At 36.7% G+C, this 21388-nt stretch overlaps 1 protein-coding gene across 8 annotated transcripts in view; it reads right to left on the bottom strand.

Moving 5' to 3' along the window:
• Positions 1-21388, bottom strand: part of Atp11c (ATPase phospholipid transporting 11C) — a 175621-nt gene that overhangs the window by 93676 nt on the left and 60557 nt on the right. For 3 of the 8 annotated variants that reach the window (XM_040744670.1, XM_040744671.1, XM_040744672.1), the window contains exons 1-3: positions 11891-12235; positions 8935-9054; positions 2244-2333 (exon numbers count right to left, since the gene is read on the bottom strand). In XM_040744670.1, coding sequence (XP_040600604.1) covers positions 2244-2333; positions 8935-9054; positions 11891-11926 — 246 coding nt within the window. In that variant the 5' untranslated portion in view covers positions 11927-12235. Of the gene's footprint in view, positions 1-2243; positions 2334-8934; positions 9055-11890; positions 12236-21388 lie in introns of those variants that run through there. The other 5 variants (XM_040744674.1, XM_040744675.1, XM_040744673.1 and 2 more) reach the window with 4 other exon arrangements.

Consider the following 21388-nt stretch of genomic DNA (forward strand, 5'->3'; position numbering starts at 1 on the left):
AGTGTTTGGTTAATATGCCTGGGTGAATGTTTCTGTAATTACCAAAATAAGAAACATGGAAGGAGAACTAGATTTTTTGGGGTGTGAGGTAGTGGTTACAATCTGTCTTCAAATCTCACTATCATCTCCAGCCTCCAGCCAAGATCACTCTAGCCCTGACACAAAGAAGGGTACATATAAGGCTTTTAGACTTTTACAAGATGTATGTCTTTATGCAACCTGTTCTCTGTTTCTGAGATCCTGTCATGTAGACCTCTTCTAACCCTTCAGTTCAGGTATCGTGTACTTTTGAAGACCCTTCCATCTCTTCTTGAGTTAAGTGAATACATGACTCTTCATAACTTCAATATAAATTCTTTATGTTTGGGGGATTACTGTACAACACACTGTAGTTGGTCGGCATGCATTTGCTTAAATGAACTTAATTAAATGTACTCTTTAATAAACTGAATGATTCCTGCAAACAGAATCCATGGTGCAGTTTATGTTTTTAAGACATCTGACTATGGATACAAGAGTGCCTTTCTAAACATTTCATCATTCACAACTGCAATTGCCTCTTTCCTATATTCTGATCCAAACTGGTTTTAAGGAAGAGGCCTAAATTGAATTACAGTGCCATTTAGCCTAAGAGTATACATACAAAAGCATTTACTATCGACTCATTGGCATTTTTTGCTTCATTTAAAATGATGAGGTATCATTAAAGTAGTAAGTGAAGGAAAAAATTTAATAGCCTATACACTTAAAGATGTAAAGCATTACTATTTAAAATGACTAAAATTTAAAACACCAAACAGTAAAAGGAAGACTGAAAAGCAGATGGATTCACTACTGTGAATAAGGCAGGGAGAAAGGGGTAACCAGGGAGAAAAGCCGGAAGTGTTCAGATAGACTAAAGTGGTGTTTAACCTGTACGAGTCACCACATGGGCACCAGGACTGAAACGGCATCCTCTGCAAGAATCGCCAGTACTTTTATCTGTTGAACCACCTCTCCAGCCTGAATTACTTTTTTTCCTAACACACCTATTATGCTTTACCTTAAAATTATTCACTGTTGAACTGCTGATGAACTTTTGGATGAGCTACCATCTAACTCACATCTCTAAAGCAAAATAATAACGAAGTCTCTTAGAATGAACTGGGGGGGGGAGCCTAGCATGGTGGTATACATACGTTTAATTCCATTATTTCGGAAACTGAGGTAGGACTGGGGTTTTTTTCTTTTTTGTTTTTTGAGTCAGGGTACAGACTGGTTTTATGTCAACTTGACCCAAGTTAGACTCATCAGATAGGAGGAAGGCTCTTAGGAGAAAAATGCCTCCTAAGATCCAGCTGGAGGGAATTTTCTTAATTAGTGATTGATGGATGGGGGGAACCCAGACCATTGGGGGTGGTACCATCCCCAGACTGATAACTGGGAAACTAGCATAGGATCCCTGGGCAATCTATGGGGCCTCTAGTAGTGGATCAGTATTTATCCCTAGTATAGGAATGGACTTTGGGAGCCCATTCCACAGAGAGGGATCCTCTCTCAGCCTAGATACACTGGGAGGGCCTAGGCCTTGCTCCAAATTATATGACAGACTTTGAAGATTCCCCATGGAAGGTCTCACCCTCCCTGGGAGGCAGAAAGGGGATGGGATAGGGGGAGGAGGGGAGGGAAATAGAACTGGGATTGACATGCAAAACAGGCTTGTTTCTAATTTCAATTTAAAACGGGGGTAAAAAGAAAGCAGGCTGAGCAAGCCAGGGGAAGAAAGCCAGAAGACAGCATTCCTCCATGGCCTGTGCATCAGTTTCTGCTTCCAGGCTTCTGTGCTGTTTGAGTTCCTGTCCTGACTTCCTTCAGTAATGAACAGTGATACAAAAGTGTAAGATGAATAAACACTATCCTCTCCCAACACACACACACACACACACACACACACACACACACACACACACACACACACACACACACACCGCTAGTGTTTAACAAAGTAAAACTGTTAATTTAAGCTAATTTTAATTTTGATATATACCAAAATCATTAAGTTCTTATACCATACCCTTTTAAGATAAAGATATGAAATCCATGAAAAATTAAGTAATAAAATCTCATTTCTAATATAACTTTAGAAACCTAAAACATCACAAAATTCTTGAAGTTCAATTTTTTCAGTCACAGTACAACTTAAAATTGTAAATTGAAACAAACGAATTTCTCCATGTTGAAGTGGTGTTTCATAGGGTTCTTACCTGTACAAGGAAAATGATGAGAAAATAAAAATTTGCAATTCTTCTAAACTGTTCAAACAAATTCTTTGGGAGGAAATTCCAAAGTGTATACTATAAAAGAGATTGAACCAAAAGTATTATTGGAAAAGACACTTGAAAAAAATCTTATTATCATGCAAAGTAGCATTTAGTATATCCAACAATTGAAAATATACACCATATATTACATCAGCATATATTTAGAGGAATAGAATACATTCTTTTCATAAATGAAGCACCCCTGGAAAGTTTTTTGGCCATCTAAATCCTTGCTATATGGTCTTGTATCATATTACATGAACTTTGACATAATTCATTACTATAAAAACATTAAATATTAGCTTTTTCTGAAAACACTGTAAAACCTTTGTTAACCATCAAAGAGTCATTTTATCTCCCCCATTTTCTAAAACCTTTATGCAAATGTTTTAATCTCCCAACCTGACTGGGTAAAAGTTTTGCTTTTTGAGTTGCAACTCATTTAATTAAACTTCATTTAAATGAGCCATTTACAAAGATTATGAGGTCAGACCCCAACCAATGGGGAAGACACAGTCACCACTCACTGTCCTGGTGTGCCAGCTATTCCATTTTTGTGAGTAGTTTCTTTTTTTGATTAAAAGTGAAGTTTTACTTTGTCAAGACACTTTACTTGGAATGATGGTCTCTTTTTAAGGACCTGAACTGATTTTCCTCTCAATAGGCACTGACTCCTACATAGGTAGATTGTTTAGCTGTCTTCCTTAACAGTCCTTCTAACAATTTCTGTTATAGATAAGTTATTTGGATGAATGAATGAGCATATTAGTTCTCTTGGCTTGGGCTGATCAGAGTTCAGATCATTTTCAGAGATAAAATTTTGTCTCTATCATTAACCACCTATCTTCATGACAGCTGAGAATGTATTCATAGATAGAAAGGTATACACACAATCTGAGTGCATACACAACATGTACTTTCTTATTAATGCCTTAAGCTCAACGATTGGGCCATTTAAAAATCAACAGAAGTAGGACATATTATAATACAGAAGACTAGAAACCAGAATGAAAAAAAATCCATTTAAGGTAAAAGGCTAAATTTATACTTGAAAAGTTCCTATTCCAATCATTTGCATATCTTGATATCCATTGATAAAGTGACTGGAAAGTCAAACTTTCAGAGCATGGCAGTATATGTGAATTTATGACTAAGTAGCTCTAAAGCTTTAAAAATTGGTTTTACATAATTTATGTATTTATTTTGTGGGTAGGAGGGATGTGAATGTGCTATGGTGTGCATGTGGGGTCAGATGATAATTTTGTGGCATGATCTCTCTCCTTACAAACCTTTATACAAGTCCCAGGTATCAAACTCTGGTTGCCAGACTTAAATGGAAGCTCCCTTTTACTACCTGAGACATTTTGTTGGCCCCTAGCACCTCCTTTAAAGGCTTAGGAGCTCTCAAAGTTCAGAGAATCTCAAGAGAAAGGAAAAAATGGAGGTAAATAGCTACAGTAGAACTGTGCTGGATAGTTTTTTTTTGTCAACTTGACACAAACTAGAGTACCCTGACAAGAGGGAACCACAAGTGAGAAAATGTCCCCATCAAAATGACCTTTAAGGAAGCCTATGGGTAGGGCCATTCCAGGGCAGGTGGTCCTAGTATATATAAGAATGCAAACTGAGCAAGCCAGGAGGAAAAAAAAACATACGCAGCATTCCTCCAAGGGCTTCAATTCCTGCCTCAAGATTCCTACCCTGAGTTTCTGCCCTGACTTCCCTTCATGATGTTAAACTGCACAGCGAAATAAATCCTTTCCCCTCAAAGTTGCTTTGGACATGGCGTTTAATCACAGCATTAGAAAGCAAATTAAAGTAACAATCAACAGTCAACTGAAGAATAATTCTGAGGCCCAAAAGAAGCACCTCAGAGAAGAGAGCACCTGTTCTTGCATAGGAACAGGGTTCACATCCCCAGAACCCACATAATGGCACACAACCATCTGATGTCATCCTCTGACTGTCAGAAGGCACCAAGCATTCATGTAGTGTACACACACACACACACACACACACACAGAGAGAGAGAGAGAGAGAGAGAGAGAGTGAGAGAGTGAGAGAGAGTGAGAGAGAGAGAGAGAGAGAGAGGCAAAGCACTCATAAAATAAATCTTTTTTAAAAAGGAAATGAAAATGAAGAATGCCAGGGATACCTTTAGGCCCTTTAGACACAGGCAGCCAGATCTCTATGAGACTCTGCCAACCAACCAACCAACCAACCAACCAACCAACCAACCAACCAAAAACTTAAGTGCTGACTGAGTGTGGATGTATATTATTTGAGAGAAAGAGTCCACATTTTTATGATATTCTCAAATTTTCTTGTGATAAAAATGATAAGCATTTAAAACCATTGATGCAGTAACTTTGAAAACAATATAATTCAAAACTGGCATTTAACTGCCCCATAATTTTTTTTTAATTTTTAAGTAAATAAATAAATAAAAGCTAAACTCTAATAAGCTGCTAATAGCTGAACTTCTGGAACACTGATCTTCTGTTCTCAAACTAAACATTTTTTAAAAAAATAATTAAGCATTAAGGCCACTGAAATGTCCTGATTGGGGTAATATTAACAGCTTGATCAAAGGGAGCTTTTATTGGATCTGGTCCTGTTAGGTTACTGCTGTTGTTCTGCAATGCTCAGGAGTAAAATTAGGGCTTTACATAGCTATGTCACTGAAGTACATGCATTCCTTGCCCCACTACTGTTTTGCTTAACCAGATCAACGTTTTCCTTAAGAACTTTGCTTAGTCCTTTCATTGGAAACTATTACTCTTCTCTTTTCATCAGAGTATAATCTAAGACCTCGGGGTGTTGTAACTTCCCTTACCATAAAGATCTTGGCATGGTGTTTGACAAATGTTTGTTTCAGGCAGGATCTCATACTACATATAGACCAGGCTAATCTCAAAGTCAGGGCAATCCTCCTGCTTTGGCCTACCAAGGACTATACTTGTTAAGCCACCACTGAGACTTTAAAATCAAGAGTAAAATTTGTGCACTGGACATTTAAATCACTGATTAAATCAAAAGGCAAATTAAGAGCCAGGTGGTGGTGGTGGCGGTGCACGCCTTTAATCAGGAGGCAAAGGTAGGAGAATCTCTGAGTTCAAGGCCAGCCTGGTCTACAGAGAGTTCCAGTCTAGTCAGGGCTACACAGAGAAACCCTATCACAAAAAAAGGCAAATTAAGATAAAATCTATATACTAAAACCAGTATTTTAGCACAGATTAAGATAATTCTTTTTAAAAAGTTTTCTAATTATAAGCAAAATGGAACTACAGACACATATATGAAGTTACCAAAATTTAATTGTTTATCTAAAAACTGGAGTCAGACTTGGTCTGCTGTTTGTTACAAACTAAAAACAATGCCAATCACAGGATAAATGTGTAAATAGTAGCTTTTTTAAATACAGTGATGAAAATAGACTTTTCTGTCCTAAGTTCTTGCCTGGAAGACTGAGTAAAGGTTAGTTTTAGTGCATCAGTCCTCTCAATTTTAATAAATTCCACTATAGATGACTCTGGTTTTTGTCATTTATTTGTTTGTTCACTGTATGTGTCTGTAACAGATGGGAGTCAGTACTCTTCTGATTCCATATAGGTCCCAAGGACTGAACACAGGTCATCAGGTTTGCTGAGCCACATCACAGGCCTTAATTTGATTTTTTTTAAATAAGGAAAAATGATAGTGTAAATTTAGACCTAAAACTCTGATCCAAGTTTAACTTTCTAAATGAACTATATATAGCTTACTGCTTATTTCACTAAAGGCACAATGAAGCTCAGAATTTGTAAAACAAACAAACAAACAAACCAAAAACCAACCAAAAAAAAACCCCAAAACTGAAGTTAAAAACAAAACAAAAAACCCTAAAGAACTTAAGAGCAATAGCAGTGTAATTAATGCTTCTTTTGTTAAGGAAGGGAATTTCCAATTTTGTACTAGCTACAAAATTCTGGTGATAACCAAAAATCTCCACAGAGTACTTTAAATTAGTATCGCCTCAAGGGACATTTTTTCCTAAGGAAGCATTTGTGTTCAGGGAAGAAAAGGAGACACTGATTTCATAAGTAAATAAAATTTAAAGGTCAAAGTGTTTTCTTCAGAGCTCCATGTAACAACACCCATTCCCTGTTCCTCTGACTTTACAGGGTTATTTTATGAGAAAGGAAGCTAACCCTTGCTACAGAGATAGAAGACAGCTAGCTCAGTCTGTAAACTATACACTCCGTGAATTAAAACAACATGGTACAAATAGATGGAACCAAAAGGTACTGTTAGGAAGATAATGAGGGCCAATTATAAAACGGTTGGTTTCTCCAGAATAGATCCAAAGTCTCTCTACTAACAAGGACCCTCTCTGTACATTCAAATCATAAGAGTCTAAGAATATCAACAGTAATGCATTGTAATAATCCCAGAAACACAAATAACAAGAACAGATAACATTTACTAGGTGTTAACACATTCCAAACACACTGGTAGATGCTTTATGTGTATCATTTTATTTCATCCTCATTACAATCTCATGAAATTAACAATTCAATATGCTAAGGTGCGATTTAAATAATGTTAATTTCCTATTCGAGTTTTCTAGCCTGGCGTTGGTGGCGCACACCTTTAATCCCAGCACTTGGGAGGTAGAGGCAGGTGATCTCTGTGAACATGAGGCCAGTCTAGGTCTCTAGGTCTACATAGTGAGTTCCAGGATGAGCCAGGGTTACACAGTAAAACAAAGGAAAAAAAAAACAACAAAAACCTGTAAGTCTTCTGTCCGCAGGGATGAAACTTTCATCAACAAAAAAATTGTGCACTGTCATTATCATTCATTATACTAAGGTTATCGTATTGGATTCTTTTCAACGCTGACAAAAATATGTAAGAGCATTCTATTTAATACATAAGATTGAGAACTAAAGTGAAACAAAACAATTATCACTAATTTAATGAAAAGTCACCATCGGCATGTTACTTTATCATCTTCCATATAAGATGTTATAAAAAATCATAATTCTTTCCTTTTGATGTTGAAAGAGAAAACATGGGGAAGGTTATGCAAATAGCATAACGTAAAAAGGGCTCTTTCTTCAGAGTTACTGGCACTTATACAACAGCTGTTTCTGGATTTATCACTAAGTGCTTGCTTATCATGATGGGACCTTTCTCTGGGTTTAGTTTCTCTACCTAAGTAAACAAGATGAACCTCATAGGACCTTTTACCTCCATGAATCTATGATTATGAGCCAAAGGTCTATAACTGAATGATTAGTTGGGTAACACAGAGTAAGTCAAAATCTTTAGAGAATGTATCATTCCCTATCCCATATACAAGTACATAAGTTCCTGACTGAAGATAAAATTTCTGTGACAGGGCTTATGAGTAAAAGAAAATCAATATTTTATCTGATATATCAGTGTTCCACATATATGCTCAGTGGGCTACTAGCTTTCACATTTATATTTTACATATTAATCTTTTTGTTTGTTTGTTTTTTGGTAGAGACAGGCCTCACACCATATAATCGTGGCTGTCCTGGAACTCACAGAGATCTACCTTCTTCTGCCTGTATTTTCGTATTAATCTTTAAAGTAAAAACAATCTCCATTATGTCGTTACCTAAAGGAGAAACCAAAGGAATATTTGAATGCCAAAATGTGGTGTATTATTAAAGGAAGGACATGACTTTGTGTTTCAGGTCCTGACTGACTGCAAGTGTACACTGAATTAAATGTCAATAATGTTTTAGCTCTCCCTTGCCAGGCTGCATTTGGAAGTCAAGAATATTATCAAAATATGTTCCATGCTACAAGAGATTGATAGTAAGCCAGCCATCCACTACCTACCACCTTGCCTGCTCTGTCAGCAATAAAGATCAGTAAATTAATATTAGCAGAGTGATGACTACTGGGTACTAAGAGATGTAAGAAGTGTTTTCATCAATTGTAGTGATTAATTTGACAAAGGTGACATAGCTAATGAATAGTTTATCAAGACTTAAATGCAGGCATTCAAACTTGCAGGTCACTGCTCTTAGCTTATATCACTCTGAAGCAAGACAATTATTCAAAAAGTGATGTGATTAACTTTATAGGTCATAGGTCAAACAGTATACAGGCAATATGGACCCTTTTAGGAACCAGAAATACAAGTCAGAAGATAGGAGAGAGAAGAAATGCAAATAAAAGTCACTAATCACCCTCCAAAAGAATGTAAATCATATATACCCTAATCCTTTCAAAGGCAATTTAAAAACCTTTATACAAGTAAATAATTACTAAGCCCCCACAAACCTGCAAAATGTTGACAAATGTTCGACCACTGATAAACATTCCTCCTCAGGTCAATAATGATTACTTGTAGAACATTTTAAGATCTAAAGTAATATGCACAACCAACAGGCACTATGAATCATAATGGAAGGCAAGTGAAAGTTATAAGCAGACAAAATGATGGGCTTTTAAAAAATAAACTCCCTTTCAGAGAAATAATTACTACAGTTAGTATTATGATTTCTATAAGTATATGCCCATGTTTGTATGCTTTCTTAGAAGCATAAATAAAAATATGCAACTTTATATGAGCATCCTGTGAGTTTGAACAAAGAAAAGAAACATAACTTACCTTAGATGAGACTATTCTATTATCACAAAATCTTTGTGCAATATAAGCTTCTGTTCCTGAAATGGGATGATTGCCAACAAATACTGTGCGTGTACCAACTCGTTTCTCTTCTCCAGCACACTAACCAAGAGGAAGAAGGAGAAGGTCAGCGTTCACCATATTTCTCCATGTTTTTACCATGCTTAGAATTCTGGGGAGTCAGAGTATCAAGAAAAGGTGAAAAACCTTGTCAAGAAATTTAAATTTAAATCACTTAGTTGTTGACTTAGCAAAACTGTTGTTTGAACAAGCTGGTCTAAAGCCAACAGTACAATTCTAAAATAATTAAAGAAAGCATCTAAAGGCATCTAGAGAAATTCGCCTCAAAATATGGCATCCTGACATGCTGCCAATTTAATAATAAAGGGTCTTGGAAAGAAGCAGACGTGTTTACGCTAATACTTGCTGGACACTTCAAAGAAGAAAGTAATTACATTTAATCTTCTCCATGAATTTTTTAAACTAAACTTATATCTTCAGAAAGGAAGATTGAATAATGAACAATACCTGGACAGATTTTGATAGAAACTTCGTCTATCTCTTATGCAGGCCCATTCAATTCCCAAAATGATAATTTACTAATCACTGTGTAAGTCCTAGACCCATCCACCCACTTACAACTCATTTTTTACTCCTCAAATTGTCACATTCTTCACCTTCTCATCCCCTATAGAGCATGGTTAATAATAGGTTGAGGGGTAGTTCACACTTCTCTATAAATATGTAGGACTACCACAAGTTTGAGGCCAGCTTGGTCTCATAAACAAACAAAACAAAGTAAAATACCTCAGAACAAAAACAACTGCATAAATAAAAGTTTATACATATCTGGATCTCATTTAATTAGCTGAGTAAGTAACTGCTATTCTTTGGTTCTCCTAAAATACATGGTAAAATTAATCACTCTACTGTCAACTTATGCTAGTGAAATCTGGGAGGGCATCTTAAAGAAACAACACTGTGTTTTTACTGCCAGCCATATTATTTCACCCACAGTCCAAACGAAGCTAAACTATTACAACAACATGGTAACTTAGAAAAAGTTAGACTGGGAATATTTTATTTATTATAGAACTTCTGAGGATCTTCTTGTCAATGAACATGTTAAAGAACAGAAAGAACAATGCAAATTATTTCTAAACATGAAGTAATTACTTACAAGTATGTAAGTCAGAAATGCTATTAATGGAATGATCACCTTTTTCTAGAAAGAGACTGATTCTTTGCCTTTATATGAAAGTTTCCTTGTGGTCTCCCAGAGTCTACTGTGTTTGTATATATTACTGTCTGCACTTTGTGAAGATATTATTTGTAAAATTTAACTTAAAAAGTAATAATCACCCTGAGTATAAGGCATCTGTTTTGCTATTTTAACTTAAGCTTATGAAATGATTAAGAAGGCACTGCCTTCAAAATTTGTATAGAGTCAACCACAAACAATTTGAAAACATTAACAGAGAAACGCAGACTTGGTGTTTATCTCAGTAATAGAGTGCTTGCCTATAACATATAAGTTCCTGGGTCTCAGGACCAATGCGACTAGCAAAGCTTTCCCTGAGTCAGGCTCAGGGAAATTATAAGCCTTCCCCCTGGATCATGTGTGGATGTTGTGGTGTGTGCAGAAAATGTCCACTGCAGCTTCCTCCCCCTGGATGTTTTCCGCCTGAGATTGCTTCCCTATAGTGACCTGCTCCCTACTAGATCAGCTAAACGGACTTCCTCAGTTAGCTATATACAACAAACTCACTTCCTCAATACAGATGTATAAAATAAATACGATGGGTTTCCTGGTGGTTGTTGTTGGTGTATTTCCACCAGATCACACAGTCTACCCAACCCCAGATTTTCTGAATGTGTATCTGTTGTTTCTTCATTCCCTACCCTGTTGCCCCAGATTGTGCACATGATATACTGACATACATGAAGACAGTATACACATACAAAGAAAATCAAAATAAAAAATTAAAGCAGAAAGTGCAATGAGGAATAGGAAAAGAAAGGAGAGAGGATCAGTAGAGCAGGATGTTTCTTGTGCTGCCAATATTGCTTCTCCCTCTACAGTATAAATCATAGTTTGCTTTTACTGCAACTTCCTAAGTCATCAAGCTGTTTCTTCCTCCTTTACCAAAGGAAGTAAAGCAAACTTATAGTTAGGAAATTTTGTTTAGCTTTGCCTTTAGAGTTTAATTATGGTCATATTTACTAAAATTTGTAAATATCAAAACACAATTAAGTACATGAAATTCTTATGTATATACAAACTTGAACATTACCTATTGGCAGCATATTTAACTGAAAAAAACTGCTATAGGTAATAATATTTTAGATCTACATAAACACATCAAAATCTGCCAGCAAAATACCTAGAAAAGGAATATGAAAACCTAGATAAGAATACCTTGTTGGAATTTTTCAGTTGAACTTTCACAATATCAATGTATTATAATGAATAGTTTAATTTCACCAGGAACAACCAATCCTAAGCATTCCCATACCATAAACATACAGGGATTTAAGACTCAAAGACTGCTTTATTTAAAGAATGTAGACTGTATAACCCAACGTTCCTAACATACACAGTAACTTAACTTCATCAATACTGTCTTTCATAACTTGGATGTTGCCTGACAAATCTCATACATAAACACATCTTTACAAGGTGACAAAGTTATCTTTTGTTCTTGCTACCCATATTTGCACACCATCTTTCATTCCAAACACTTAACAAACCTTAAAAGTCTAAATAGGAAGGTAGTTAAGGTCTAAAATCAAGAAAGAGAAGCTGGCAATCCAGCTAAACACTGATGAATATGCTCAGAAAATGGATAAATACACATGCAAAGAGAGAGCAAGAAGAAGGTTCCTGAACTAAGTTAACCTGGGTAACAAGAAACAGAATAAAATACGGATCACAAACCTCAGAGGCAGAAGTAAAAGATGGGGCCATCTGCATACTGACTTGAAATTTAACAGAAAAGCAGCTAAATTGCAGACAAAAGGCAGCAAGTCTTTTAAGAAGTTGTACCAATCCTCATGATCCTTGCAAAGTTTCCTGGAATTTGGGATGAAAGCCAACTTGGGTTTGAGGTGTTTTATGTACTTCTGTGGGAGGCGCCAAAGGAAGCATTAGAGGCCCCAAAAGAGTCAGCTAGAAGCAGCACTCTGGTGGCCAGCGCTGTTACTGTGCCACTTCATCATATCTGCCTGCTACTTTTCTCTAAAGATCATCATTTGCCTTGCCAATATCACTTCAAGCATCATTTTTTTTTCAAATATCAATATCGTGGCACACCACTGTGTTCTTTTCTCATCTTGGAAAGTTTTTTTTTCTTTTCCTAATCCCTATCTACAATAAACAAACCATGATGAAAATAACATTTCTTAGGAGAGTTTACTAAACTTAGATTAAAACACACAAACACACACTCTTGATTTTTTGAAACTCGGTCTCACTATGTAGCACTGGCTGGCCTAGAACCAGCGAGGCTTAAACCACAAAGAGATACACCTGTTTCATCTTACTGCCCAGCTTAACGTAAATTTTAGTTTTAGATCTGTGAATAGTTTTGAGACACAATCTTGGTATTTGTTATGAATCAATAGGGTTTCTTTTTCTTCAAGAAAATGACTGTAATTCTAAATTCTGAAGCTTCAAAAATTTGTACAAAAACACATGGTTTCTGTGGCAAGTTTATTTAGGACTGGAAAATTTTCATTATTTTAGAGATCTCATTATAGGTATGAGAGTTTTATATCTCAGAATCAAACAGCAATAGCTAACAAAAACAACTACCAGGTATTGGGGGGGGTACCTCCAATCAATATTATTACCTAGAAGAGATAAATTCTCACTAGAGAACTACTTTCTAAGTCATTTTGAAAAAAAAAGGTTTCACTGTAAGAAAAGTTCTAGCTAGAGCACAGGGAATAAGAGGGTTTTATTTCATATTTTATATTTCAGTGGCAGTGTCATTAATTGCAAAAGTGGTATGAAATTTCCTAGAAAGGTCTACTGGTTAACATATATACTGGGGCAAACTAGCCGGGAAAAAAGTTCAATTTGCAACATAACTAATAAAGAACACATTCCAGCTATTATCAACCTATTTTTTAATATCCCCAAAAGTTAGGTGCAATGCTCCTGACTAAGTAGTTCAATGGTAGAGTACTTTCCTAGCATGTATAAGGAAGGCCTGGGTTCATTCTCCACCACTGCAAATACATTTTTGAAAAGAAAAGAAGGAAAAGAATAGATTTTCATTCTGGCACACGGCTTAAGTTGAGATGGCTCTGAATTCTAACTCACAAAAGATAGCCAGTGACAGCCAACTTCTTTTTTTAAATTTATTTTTCAGCTTAAATTTAGATAAGAAACAAGGTTGCTTCACAAGTCAGTTCCAGGTCCCTCTCCCTTTTCCTCTCCTCCCCCCAACCCCCCATTATCCCCTCATTTCCCCAGGGAGGGTGAGGACCTCCATGGGAGTGTCCATAGTGACAGCCAACTTCTTTCTTGAAAAATGAATCTTTCTTTATGTAAAGGATTTGGGAACAAGATACAGAGTGAACAGAACCAAAAAAATTATGCTCTTGGGAAACATTTACATGTGTATTTTTTTTCAGAATTGAAACCTGAGGAAAACAGTTTTCTGTTTTTGTTACTCTAAAAAAGGTAACACAAACTAAAGGCTACCTATAGTAGGATAACTCAATAGCCAGAGATCACCTTTCATGACTCATGTAAACAAAGGATGAGGTTTTGCAGATGTTAAGTAACTAAAGCAATATAAAACTTGAAAACTGGGCCAGCACAGATTTATCTTGGGCAAATAACCACTCTAAGGCTTAGTATTAATTAAAATTATTTGACCAATGGCTCTCACAATTTATTATTATATATCTTACCATGAGGCTCATTGCTTGTTATCTCACATCTTGTTTCCCTGTCTGTGTGGCTCTCCCACCTAGCTATATTCTGCATGGCCATTCGTCAAATCAGCTTTATTTATATCAACCAATAAAAGCAACACATATTCAGAGCATACTGAAGGACATCCCACATTAGGGCAATGCCTCTGTGAGGGCCACTCATGTAGCCCTTGAAGGCTGTTGTCCAAAACACACACTGTTACTCTTTTAGAACTGTTGATCTGATACCTTGGTAGTAAATTTGGTAATTACTCTCTCCCTTTATGGTAGAGTACACAATCACTTGAGTACTATTCCAGAATTAAGGCCATGTCTCTACATTCCCTTACCTTCTCCAAAGCTTAGGTTTTGAAGTTGCTGTGCACCACAGGGACTAAATGTTCAACCCCACCCCCTACCTAGCCATTCTTGTTTGTGAGACAATGTCTTACTATGCAGTCCTGGATAGCCTGAACTCACTATGTAGACCAACCAGACTGACCTCTAACTTACAGAGCTCTACCTGTCTCCGCCCTCTACATGATGCTGAGACTAAAGGTGTATACCTGACCTAATTATTTTTTAATGTATTTTTATTTTGTGTCTGAGCATTTCCCTGCAGCTATGTATATGTATCAAACATGTACCTGGTGTTTACAAAGGCCAGAAAGGGGCAAAGAATCAATAGTAACAGGAAGTACAGACAGCTGTGAGCCACCATGTAGGTGCTGATAACCAAATCTCGTCCTCTGCTAGAGCAGAAAACATTCTTAACTGCTGAGCCATCTCTCCAGTCCTAGAGACTAATTTTTTTCTAAAAATCTAAAAAAGATTACTTTTATGTTTATTGGTGCTCTGCCTGCATGTATATCCATGCACCATACAAGTGCACTGCAGCAGAGGTCACCAGATCCCCTGGGAGTGGAGTCACAGATGATTGTGAGCTGCAGTGTGGATGTTGGGAATTGAACACATGTCTTCTGGAAGAGCAGCCAATGTTCTTAACTGCTAAGCCATCCCTCCAGCCCCAAGACTAATTATTCTTACAAGATGCTTAGGAGAGTTTACAGACATCAGCAAAAGTTTTGAAGTAAAAAAGACAATTTGTAGTATACTGAGACATAGAAAAAACACATTAAATAAATAATAAATAATAATCTGTAAATTTTAAAGCACCGGCTTGCTTTGTTAGATCTCAACGTCTTTGAGGACTTCCAATTAGGAATCCACAATAAATATAAATTGTCAATAATAACAGAATGCAGTATTCAATTTTTCCCAAAATGCATTACATGGAACAAGCTAACAATAACGCTCCTTACAGAAGGAGCAAACCCAATCCATAACCCCTTTTCCTGGCTCCACAATGCATATTTACATAGTAAACATTTTTAAAACTTAAAAACTTCCTTGGAAAGAAACACTTTTACTTTGGGTAAATTAGCCTTTCCCACAATTATTTAACTCAAGACTTTCTCCCTAAAGAAGACCCCATAGCATCACATTTAATATATGGTTTGGGAAGTGCTACTCCAGTTTTTACTGAATCAAACATTTAGGCTATAGCTATGCTAGATTCTAGTGGCAGGAAAAACACATGGCATTCCCGATTAGTCATACTCGCAAAGCATTCAAAGATATGAGGTAAAATAAATGGCAAAAAATATGACGTTTCTATCTTTATCAGCACTTACGCTCTAGCCAACTGAGCTAACCGGCCAGCGGTAGCAGAGGTAGATAAGTAAAATAAAATATTTGGTCATAAGTCCAAGTGGAGGTTTTTGCTTCTAAAGTTCAATTATGAGAGACATGGCACCAGAAGATCTTGATCCTAATTACTTTCTGATACCAATTGGTCTGTGTGTGTCTTGAGAAAGCCCTGGTACCAGAGTATAACTGGCATCGGGCTTGACTAGATGATCTTATCTAAGAATAACATTTGTAGACATACCTAGAACTAAAATCTTGCAATGCAGCTTTAGTTGTACAATTTGTCCTCCCAATTCAGCCAAAACTTCTAAAATATTTCAAGGGCAAGGAGGAGATTAAATGTTTGAAAATAAAGAATAGTTTTCAAAAACACGAGTAAAGGGTAATATACTGGGATGAAATTTATTTGTAGACTTCTAGGCAAAAAGGAGAGAGAAATACATAAAACATTCTGAAAGGCATACTGACCAGAAAAAGACTCATGTGTTAATGTCTTCTAAAACTATGTAAGCACAAAGGGACTCCATTAAGCTCCTTCAGGATATTCATCTTGTATACTAAAAGGTACAATGATTCTTTTAGGTTTTAAAGACATCAATTTAAATCATTTTACTTAATGTTAATCATTACATTTGAAAAAAACCCCTCCTAAAATGTGCCTATTATTGTAGAGAAATGATTTAGCCCTCTAGGAAACAACAACATCCATGTCCTCACACACAAAGGTATAAGCAATTTTAAGTTAAAACGAGCTAATTGACATAAGGGCAATTTAAAAAAAATAAACAACTCAGAATTATGAATTTTAATTGTATACAGGATTGTTATAAAAATAAGGAAAATATGTCTACAGACATACATACCTACTTGAAAGTTTTTTTTTAAACCAGAGGACATAGTAAAAAAAAAAAAAGCATGGCTTCTGAAAAAAATACTACTCATACTAAAAGCCAAACTGCCCCCAAGTCAATTTCCCCAAAGGAAAAAATTTAGCAAGACAAATAGCAGTTTGTGGTTATGTTTAAGTATATGATGGAAAAACAGCAGTGAGTTGTTTCTAAAGTACATGCAAGGGTATCTAGAACAAGTATAAGAACCCAAAGTCAAATTAAAAATACCTGGAAAGCTTTGAACATGAAAAATGCTTTCAGTCAAATCACAATATAGCATACTAGTTTAGGTTTCTTCAGTAAGTGGAATGAAAGTATATTTGTTACATCCAGTTCTCAACAATTAATTTTCATAGTTTCAATTCCCCTAATTGCAATACATTTCATTACACTTCTCATAAGTATAAGAACATGTACTGCATGCCCATTCTTACCATACTTTGTAAATGTAAATGTAATTTAAAAGCTTCTAGACATTAACACAATAATTTCAAAAATAAGAAAGAATGGCAGAATGCAATGGAATTCAGGCAGTTCTCAAAAGCAGGAGATGTACATGGACATGCACACTTGCTTAAACATCACTAATTGTCCCATCTGACTGTAAGACACATGACTTCAGATGGGATGCAGTCTGAAAATGATGACACACAGACTCCATTTACTTTAATAGTATTAAGATGTCCTACTGATGCTCCACCTTGGCTTCCAGTAACTTACTACAGTTTGTGCCTTAGGCAAAGACAAATAGTTACTACTCTTTTTAAAATTTTTATTTATTTATTTTTATTTATTTTTCAGTTTAAATTTAGATAAGAAACAAGGTTGCTTCACAAGTCAGTTCCAGGTCCCTCTCCCTTTCCCTCCCCTCCTCCCATGCCCTCCCCCCAACCCCCCCCCATTATCCCCTCATTTCCCCAAGGAGGGTGAGGCACTCCATGGGGGTGTCCATAGTCTGTCATTTCATATAGGGCAGGGCCTAGACCCTTCCATAAGAGTTCAGGGTGAGAGTGCATCTCTCATTGTTGGATGGGAGTCCAAAGTCCGTGTGTATACTCGGAATGGGTACTGATCTGCTGCCCAAGGCTCAATAGATTACCTAGGCCTCCTCACTGACACTCACATTCAGGGGGTCTTGATCAGTCCCATGCTGGATTCCCAGGCTGATGCCTGGGATTCAAGAGTTAACCTTTGTTACTACTCTTAATTGTGTGTTGAATAAAAGCATAATAAGTTAGGGAATTAAAAAATGGTAGCCAGGTATGTTAATACATACTTGCAATCCCAGTACCTGGGAGACTGAGGCCAGACGATCACAGTTTAAGGACGGTCAGGGCTAGAGGCAAAACAAAACAAAACAAAGCACTCTGACACAACATTACAAGACAATGAGACAAGAGAGCCTCCAAAGATGCATTGTGTGTAGCCTATGCTTAAGAGTAGTTTGCTTCCTCAGTGAGACTCCCTTGGAGGAAATAAATTTTCACTTGCAACTGGTTATCAATTGGAGATTGTTTCTGGGTTAGGGATGGGGCATGTGTCTCCTTTCAGCTCTAAAACTGGAATTCTTCAGTCTCAGACAGAAATAGTCTTCAACTGGCCCCAGAGTGAAGGACTCTTTTCAATTGCCAAATCTTCCTAATTTTCTCTTTCTATCCTGCCTCAGGTTTAGATTCTGCTTTTCTTCTCTGTGCAGAATTTCTTCCTCTATGACATGAAACGATCACTTCTGAAATTGGGACCTTATGAGCTTTCAAGCAGGATAGCTAAGATAATTTCTTTAGTTCTAATTCCAAGACATAAAGATGAGAGAAGATTAATTTCCATGACTTGCTTTGGAGAAAAAAAGCCAGGAAACATGGCGAAAAAACAACAGAAGATACATATTCTAAACTCATACTACTAAATAACAATAACACGTTTGCCTTTATTGTTAATTTTGGGCTGGTGGGATGGGTCATCATATACAAAGGCATTGCTGGCAAAGCCTGATGATCTAAGTGTAATTCCCTGAATCCACATAGTAAAAGAGAAAGGACTCTCACAAATTGTACTCTGATCTCCATACACACTGTGACTTACACAAATAAATGTAACAAAAATGGTTAATTTTATATTGTGTGAATTTCACCTCAATTTAAAAAAAAGTAACTCTTTTTTCTAGTAGCTGGGGATTGAATTCAGGGCTTCATACATAGTAGGTACAGATCTTTTTAGGAGAATATATATCTCCAGATAACAAGATAGAGTTACTAATGTTGCTAATAATTTCATTAACCCATATTAATTGATTTCCTGCTATATACAAGGCACTGGAAACAGACAAGGCTATTACACAGTGTCTGTCTTCAAACACCTTTTTGTTATGGGGGAGACTGCTCACAATTGAACATTGACAGAAAATTAGGTAAATGTTAACAGTGAAAGCTGACACAGCCAATATCAGACAATATTCACATAATACAAACCTGATCGCACCAGTCCTCCAATATTACTAATAATAGTTTCATGTCAACTTTAACACATTTAAACTATACTGTAAGGTCTTACACAGTCTACACAGTCTAGTTGGATCCTGTCTAAAAAATTTCTTATCTTGCCTTCCACCTAGCCACCTCACGTTTTGTATTTGTGACCACTCATTAGTCTTCTTTCCATTCCAAGTGAGCCTTAAGCTTCTTCCTGCCCCAGCGCTTCTGTCCCACTGCTTCTGTCAGCACAGAATACTCCTATCGCTTCTTTACCTACTTATAATCATTAGTCAGATCTCATCAGCCACCATTTTCTTTTCTCATTCTTTTGTTAGACTCGTGTGCAACTCAGTGTGGCCTTGAACTTGCTAGGAAACAGAGAATGACATGGAGTTCTTCCTGATCCTTCTGATTCCACTTTTGAAATGTGCCACCATACTCAGCTCACCATTACTTTCTCTAAGGAAAATATCAAGTCAAACTACTATAACCTGTTCCATAAAATTTGTGTGTTGGGGGTTCAGACATAGCATTGGCTGTCCTAGAATTCACTATCGACCAGGCTGGCCTTGAACTCACAGAGATCCAACTGCCTCTGCTTTCCAAGTGCTGGGATTAAAGGTGTGCACCACCACACCCAGCCCTGTTCTATAAAATCATCACTACAGATGATATACGACAAGCAAAGCAGAGCACAAAGTCTTCAGCAAATTTCTCAAAAAGTTAATTGTCAGCCTCACTAAAGTCTCCTCAAACACAACAGTTAAACTCAACCCAAAGAAATCCTGTGTGAATCCCCTGACTTTGTAGAAAATGCTTTTAAAAAACACCTTTTGATTAAAGAGCCAGAGAGATGGCTCTGAGGTTAAGGGAGCATACTGCTTTTCCAGGACCCAAGTTCAGTGAGCAACCCCATCAGGGAGCTCATAACTATTAAGTCCAGCTCCAGCTGAACTCAATACCTTTTGCTCTGTGAGCATGTACACACATGTGTGCACACACATGCTCACATACTAACATGCAAACTAATTAAAATCCAAAGAAAACCTTTTTTATTAGTTTTGGAAAAAAACAAGGCAGTGGTTGTGGAAATAGTAACATTCTATAGTGACTTTATTGCTTCAAACATATTTTCACATTGTTGGTTATTGTTAATTGGTTTACATAGATTTTAAACAATTTTATCCTAAGCAGTGTTCAGATTAATCATATCCAGCTGATTAAACAGTTGATTAAAAGTGGTAGCTAAGGCTGTTTATATTTCGAAAACCAGGAATTAGGCTAGAAATAATCCTTAATATAATGCTGTTTTATGAAGAAAATCTGATTAGGTTTATATTTACTTCGACTTACAGGTAATGGAAAACAAGACTAGTATGTTTGTTTTTCGTGTTTTTTTTAATCCTAAGTACAGAATGCTTATAAATATAAAACACTTGTTACTGATGTATGCCAAGCACTACTAAAACCCAACTATTATTTCTATTTGGTCACAGCAATTGTTTGATCCTATGATTCTACACAGGGTGGTACGCAATTGGGAAGACAGTAGGTTGAAATGACTACTACAGTGGACCAGGAAAGAAGGCTATCTGTTCACATAAAATTTCAAATAAACAAAAGAGCTACCATGACCACATTTTTTTCTTACATTGCTTTCTTAGATCTGTTCACTTTATTATATGTGTGAGTGTTTTGCCTGCATGCATATGTATCACGTATGTGTTTGGCGACTGAAAGAGGTGAGAAGATGGCATCAGATCTCCTGGAATCAGAATTACAAATTGTTAAGTCACACATCAATGTGAACCCCCTTGTGGGTGCTGGGACTTGAACCAGGTCCTCTGCAAAAACTAGTGCTTTTAAATGCTGAGCCAGTCTCTTCTCCCACTCTTCTGTTGTACTCTTTGGCATCTGTTCAGGCTCGACAGAAAAGGCCTGATATGTTTTTACCTGGATAATGTGAGCGTACCTGTGAGATGGACACTGAATTCCCAATAAGAACTACAGCTATGTGAGGGAAAGGAATAAAGAATGTAAAGAACAAGGGGCTGTAATATGTAATATTACTGTAAGCTGTCCTCCAAAAAGAAATCACTTCAAATAATAATGTTAGAATTCAGACTCTGCCCTGGTACTGTGGTGCCCTACCACTCCCAGTATCCCCTCAAGTGGCTGAGGCAGGAAATAACTAAGGTCAAGGACAACCTGGACTGGGGAGAAGTTTCGGTTCAGTAAATTGCTTATCTCACAAACATGAGGATCTGAGTTTGAGTTCCAGAAACCACATAAAAGTGTCATGAATGGTACTTAAAAAGTCATAAAAACATCCTGGACCATACTCGACAGCCAGTCTTGCTTAACTAGTGAGCATTCCTGAGGATGGCACCCAAGGTTGTTCATATACACACATGCATAGCCAGGGACAGTCACAGAGAA

The sequence above is a fragment of the Mesocricetus auratus genome, unplaced genomic scaffold, assembly GCF_017639785.1.
Source record: "Mesocricetus auratus isolate SY011 unplaced genomic scaffold, BCM_Maur_2.0 Super-Scaffold_100003, whole genome shotgun sequence".
Lineage (NCBI taxonomy): Eukaryota > Metazoa > Chordata > Mammalia > Rodentia > Cricetidae > Mesocricetus > Mesocricetus auratus.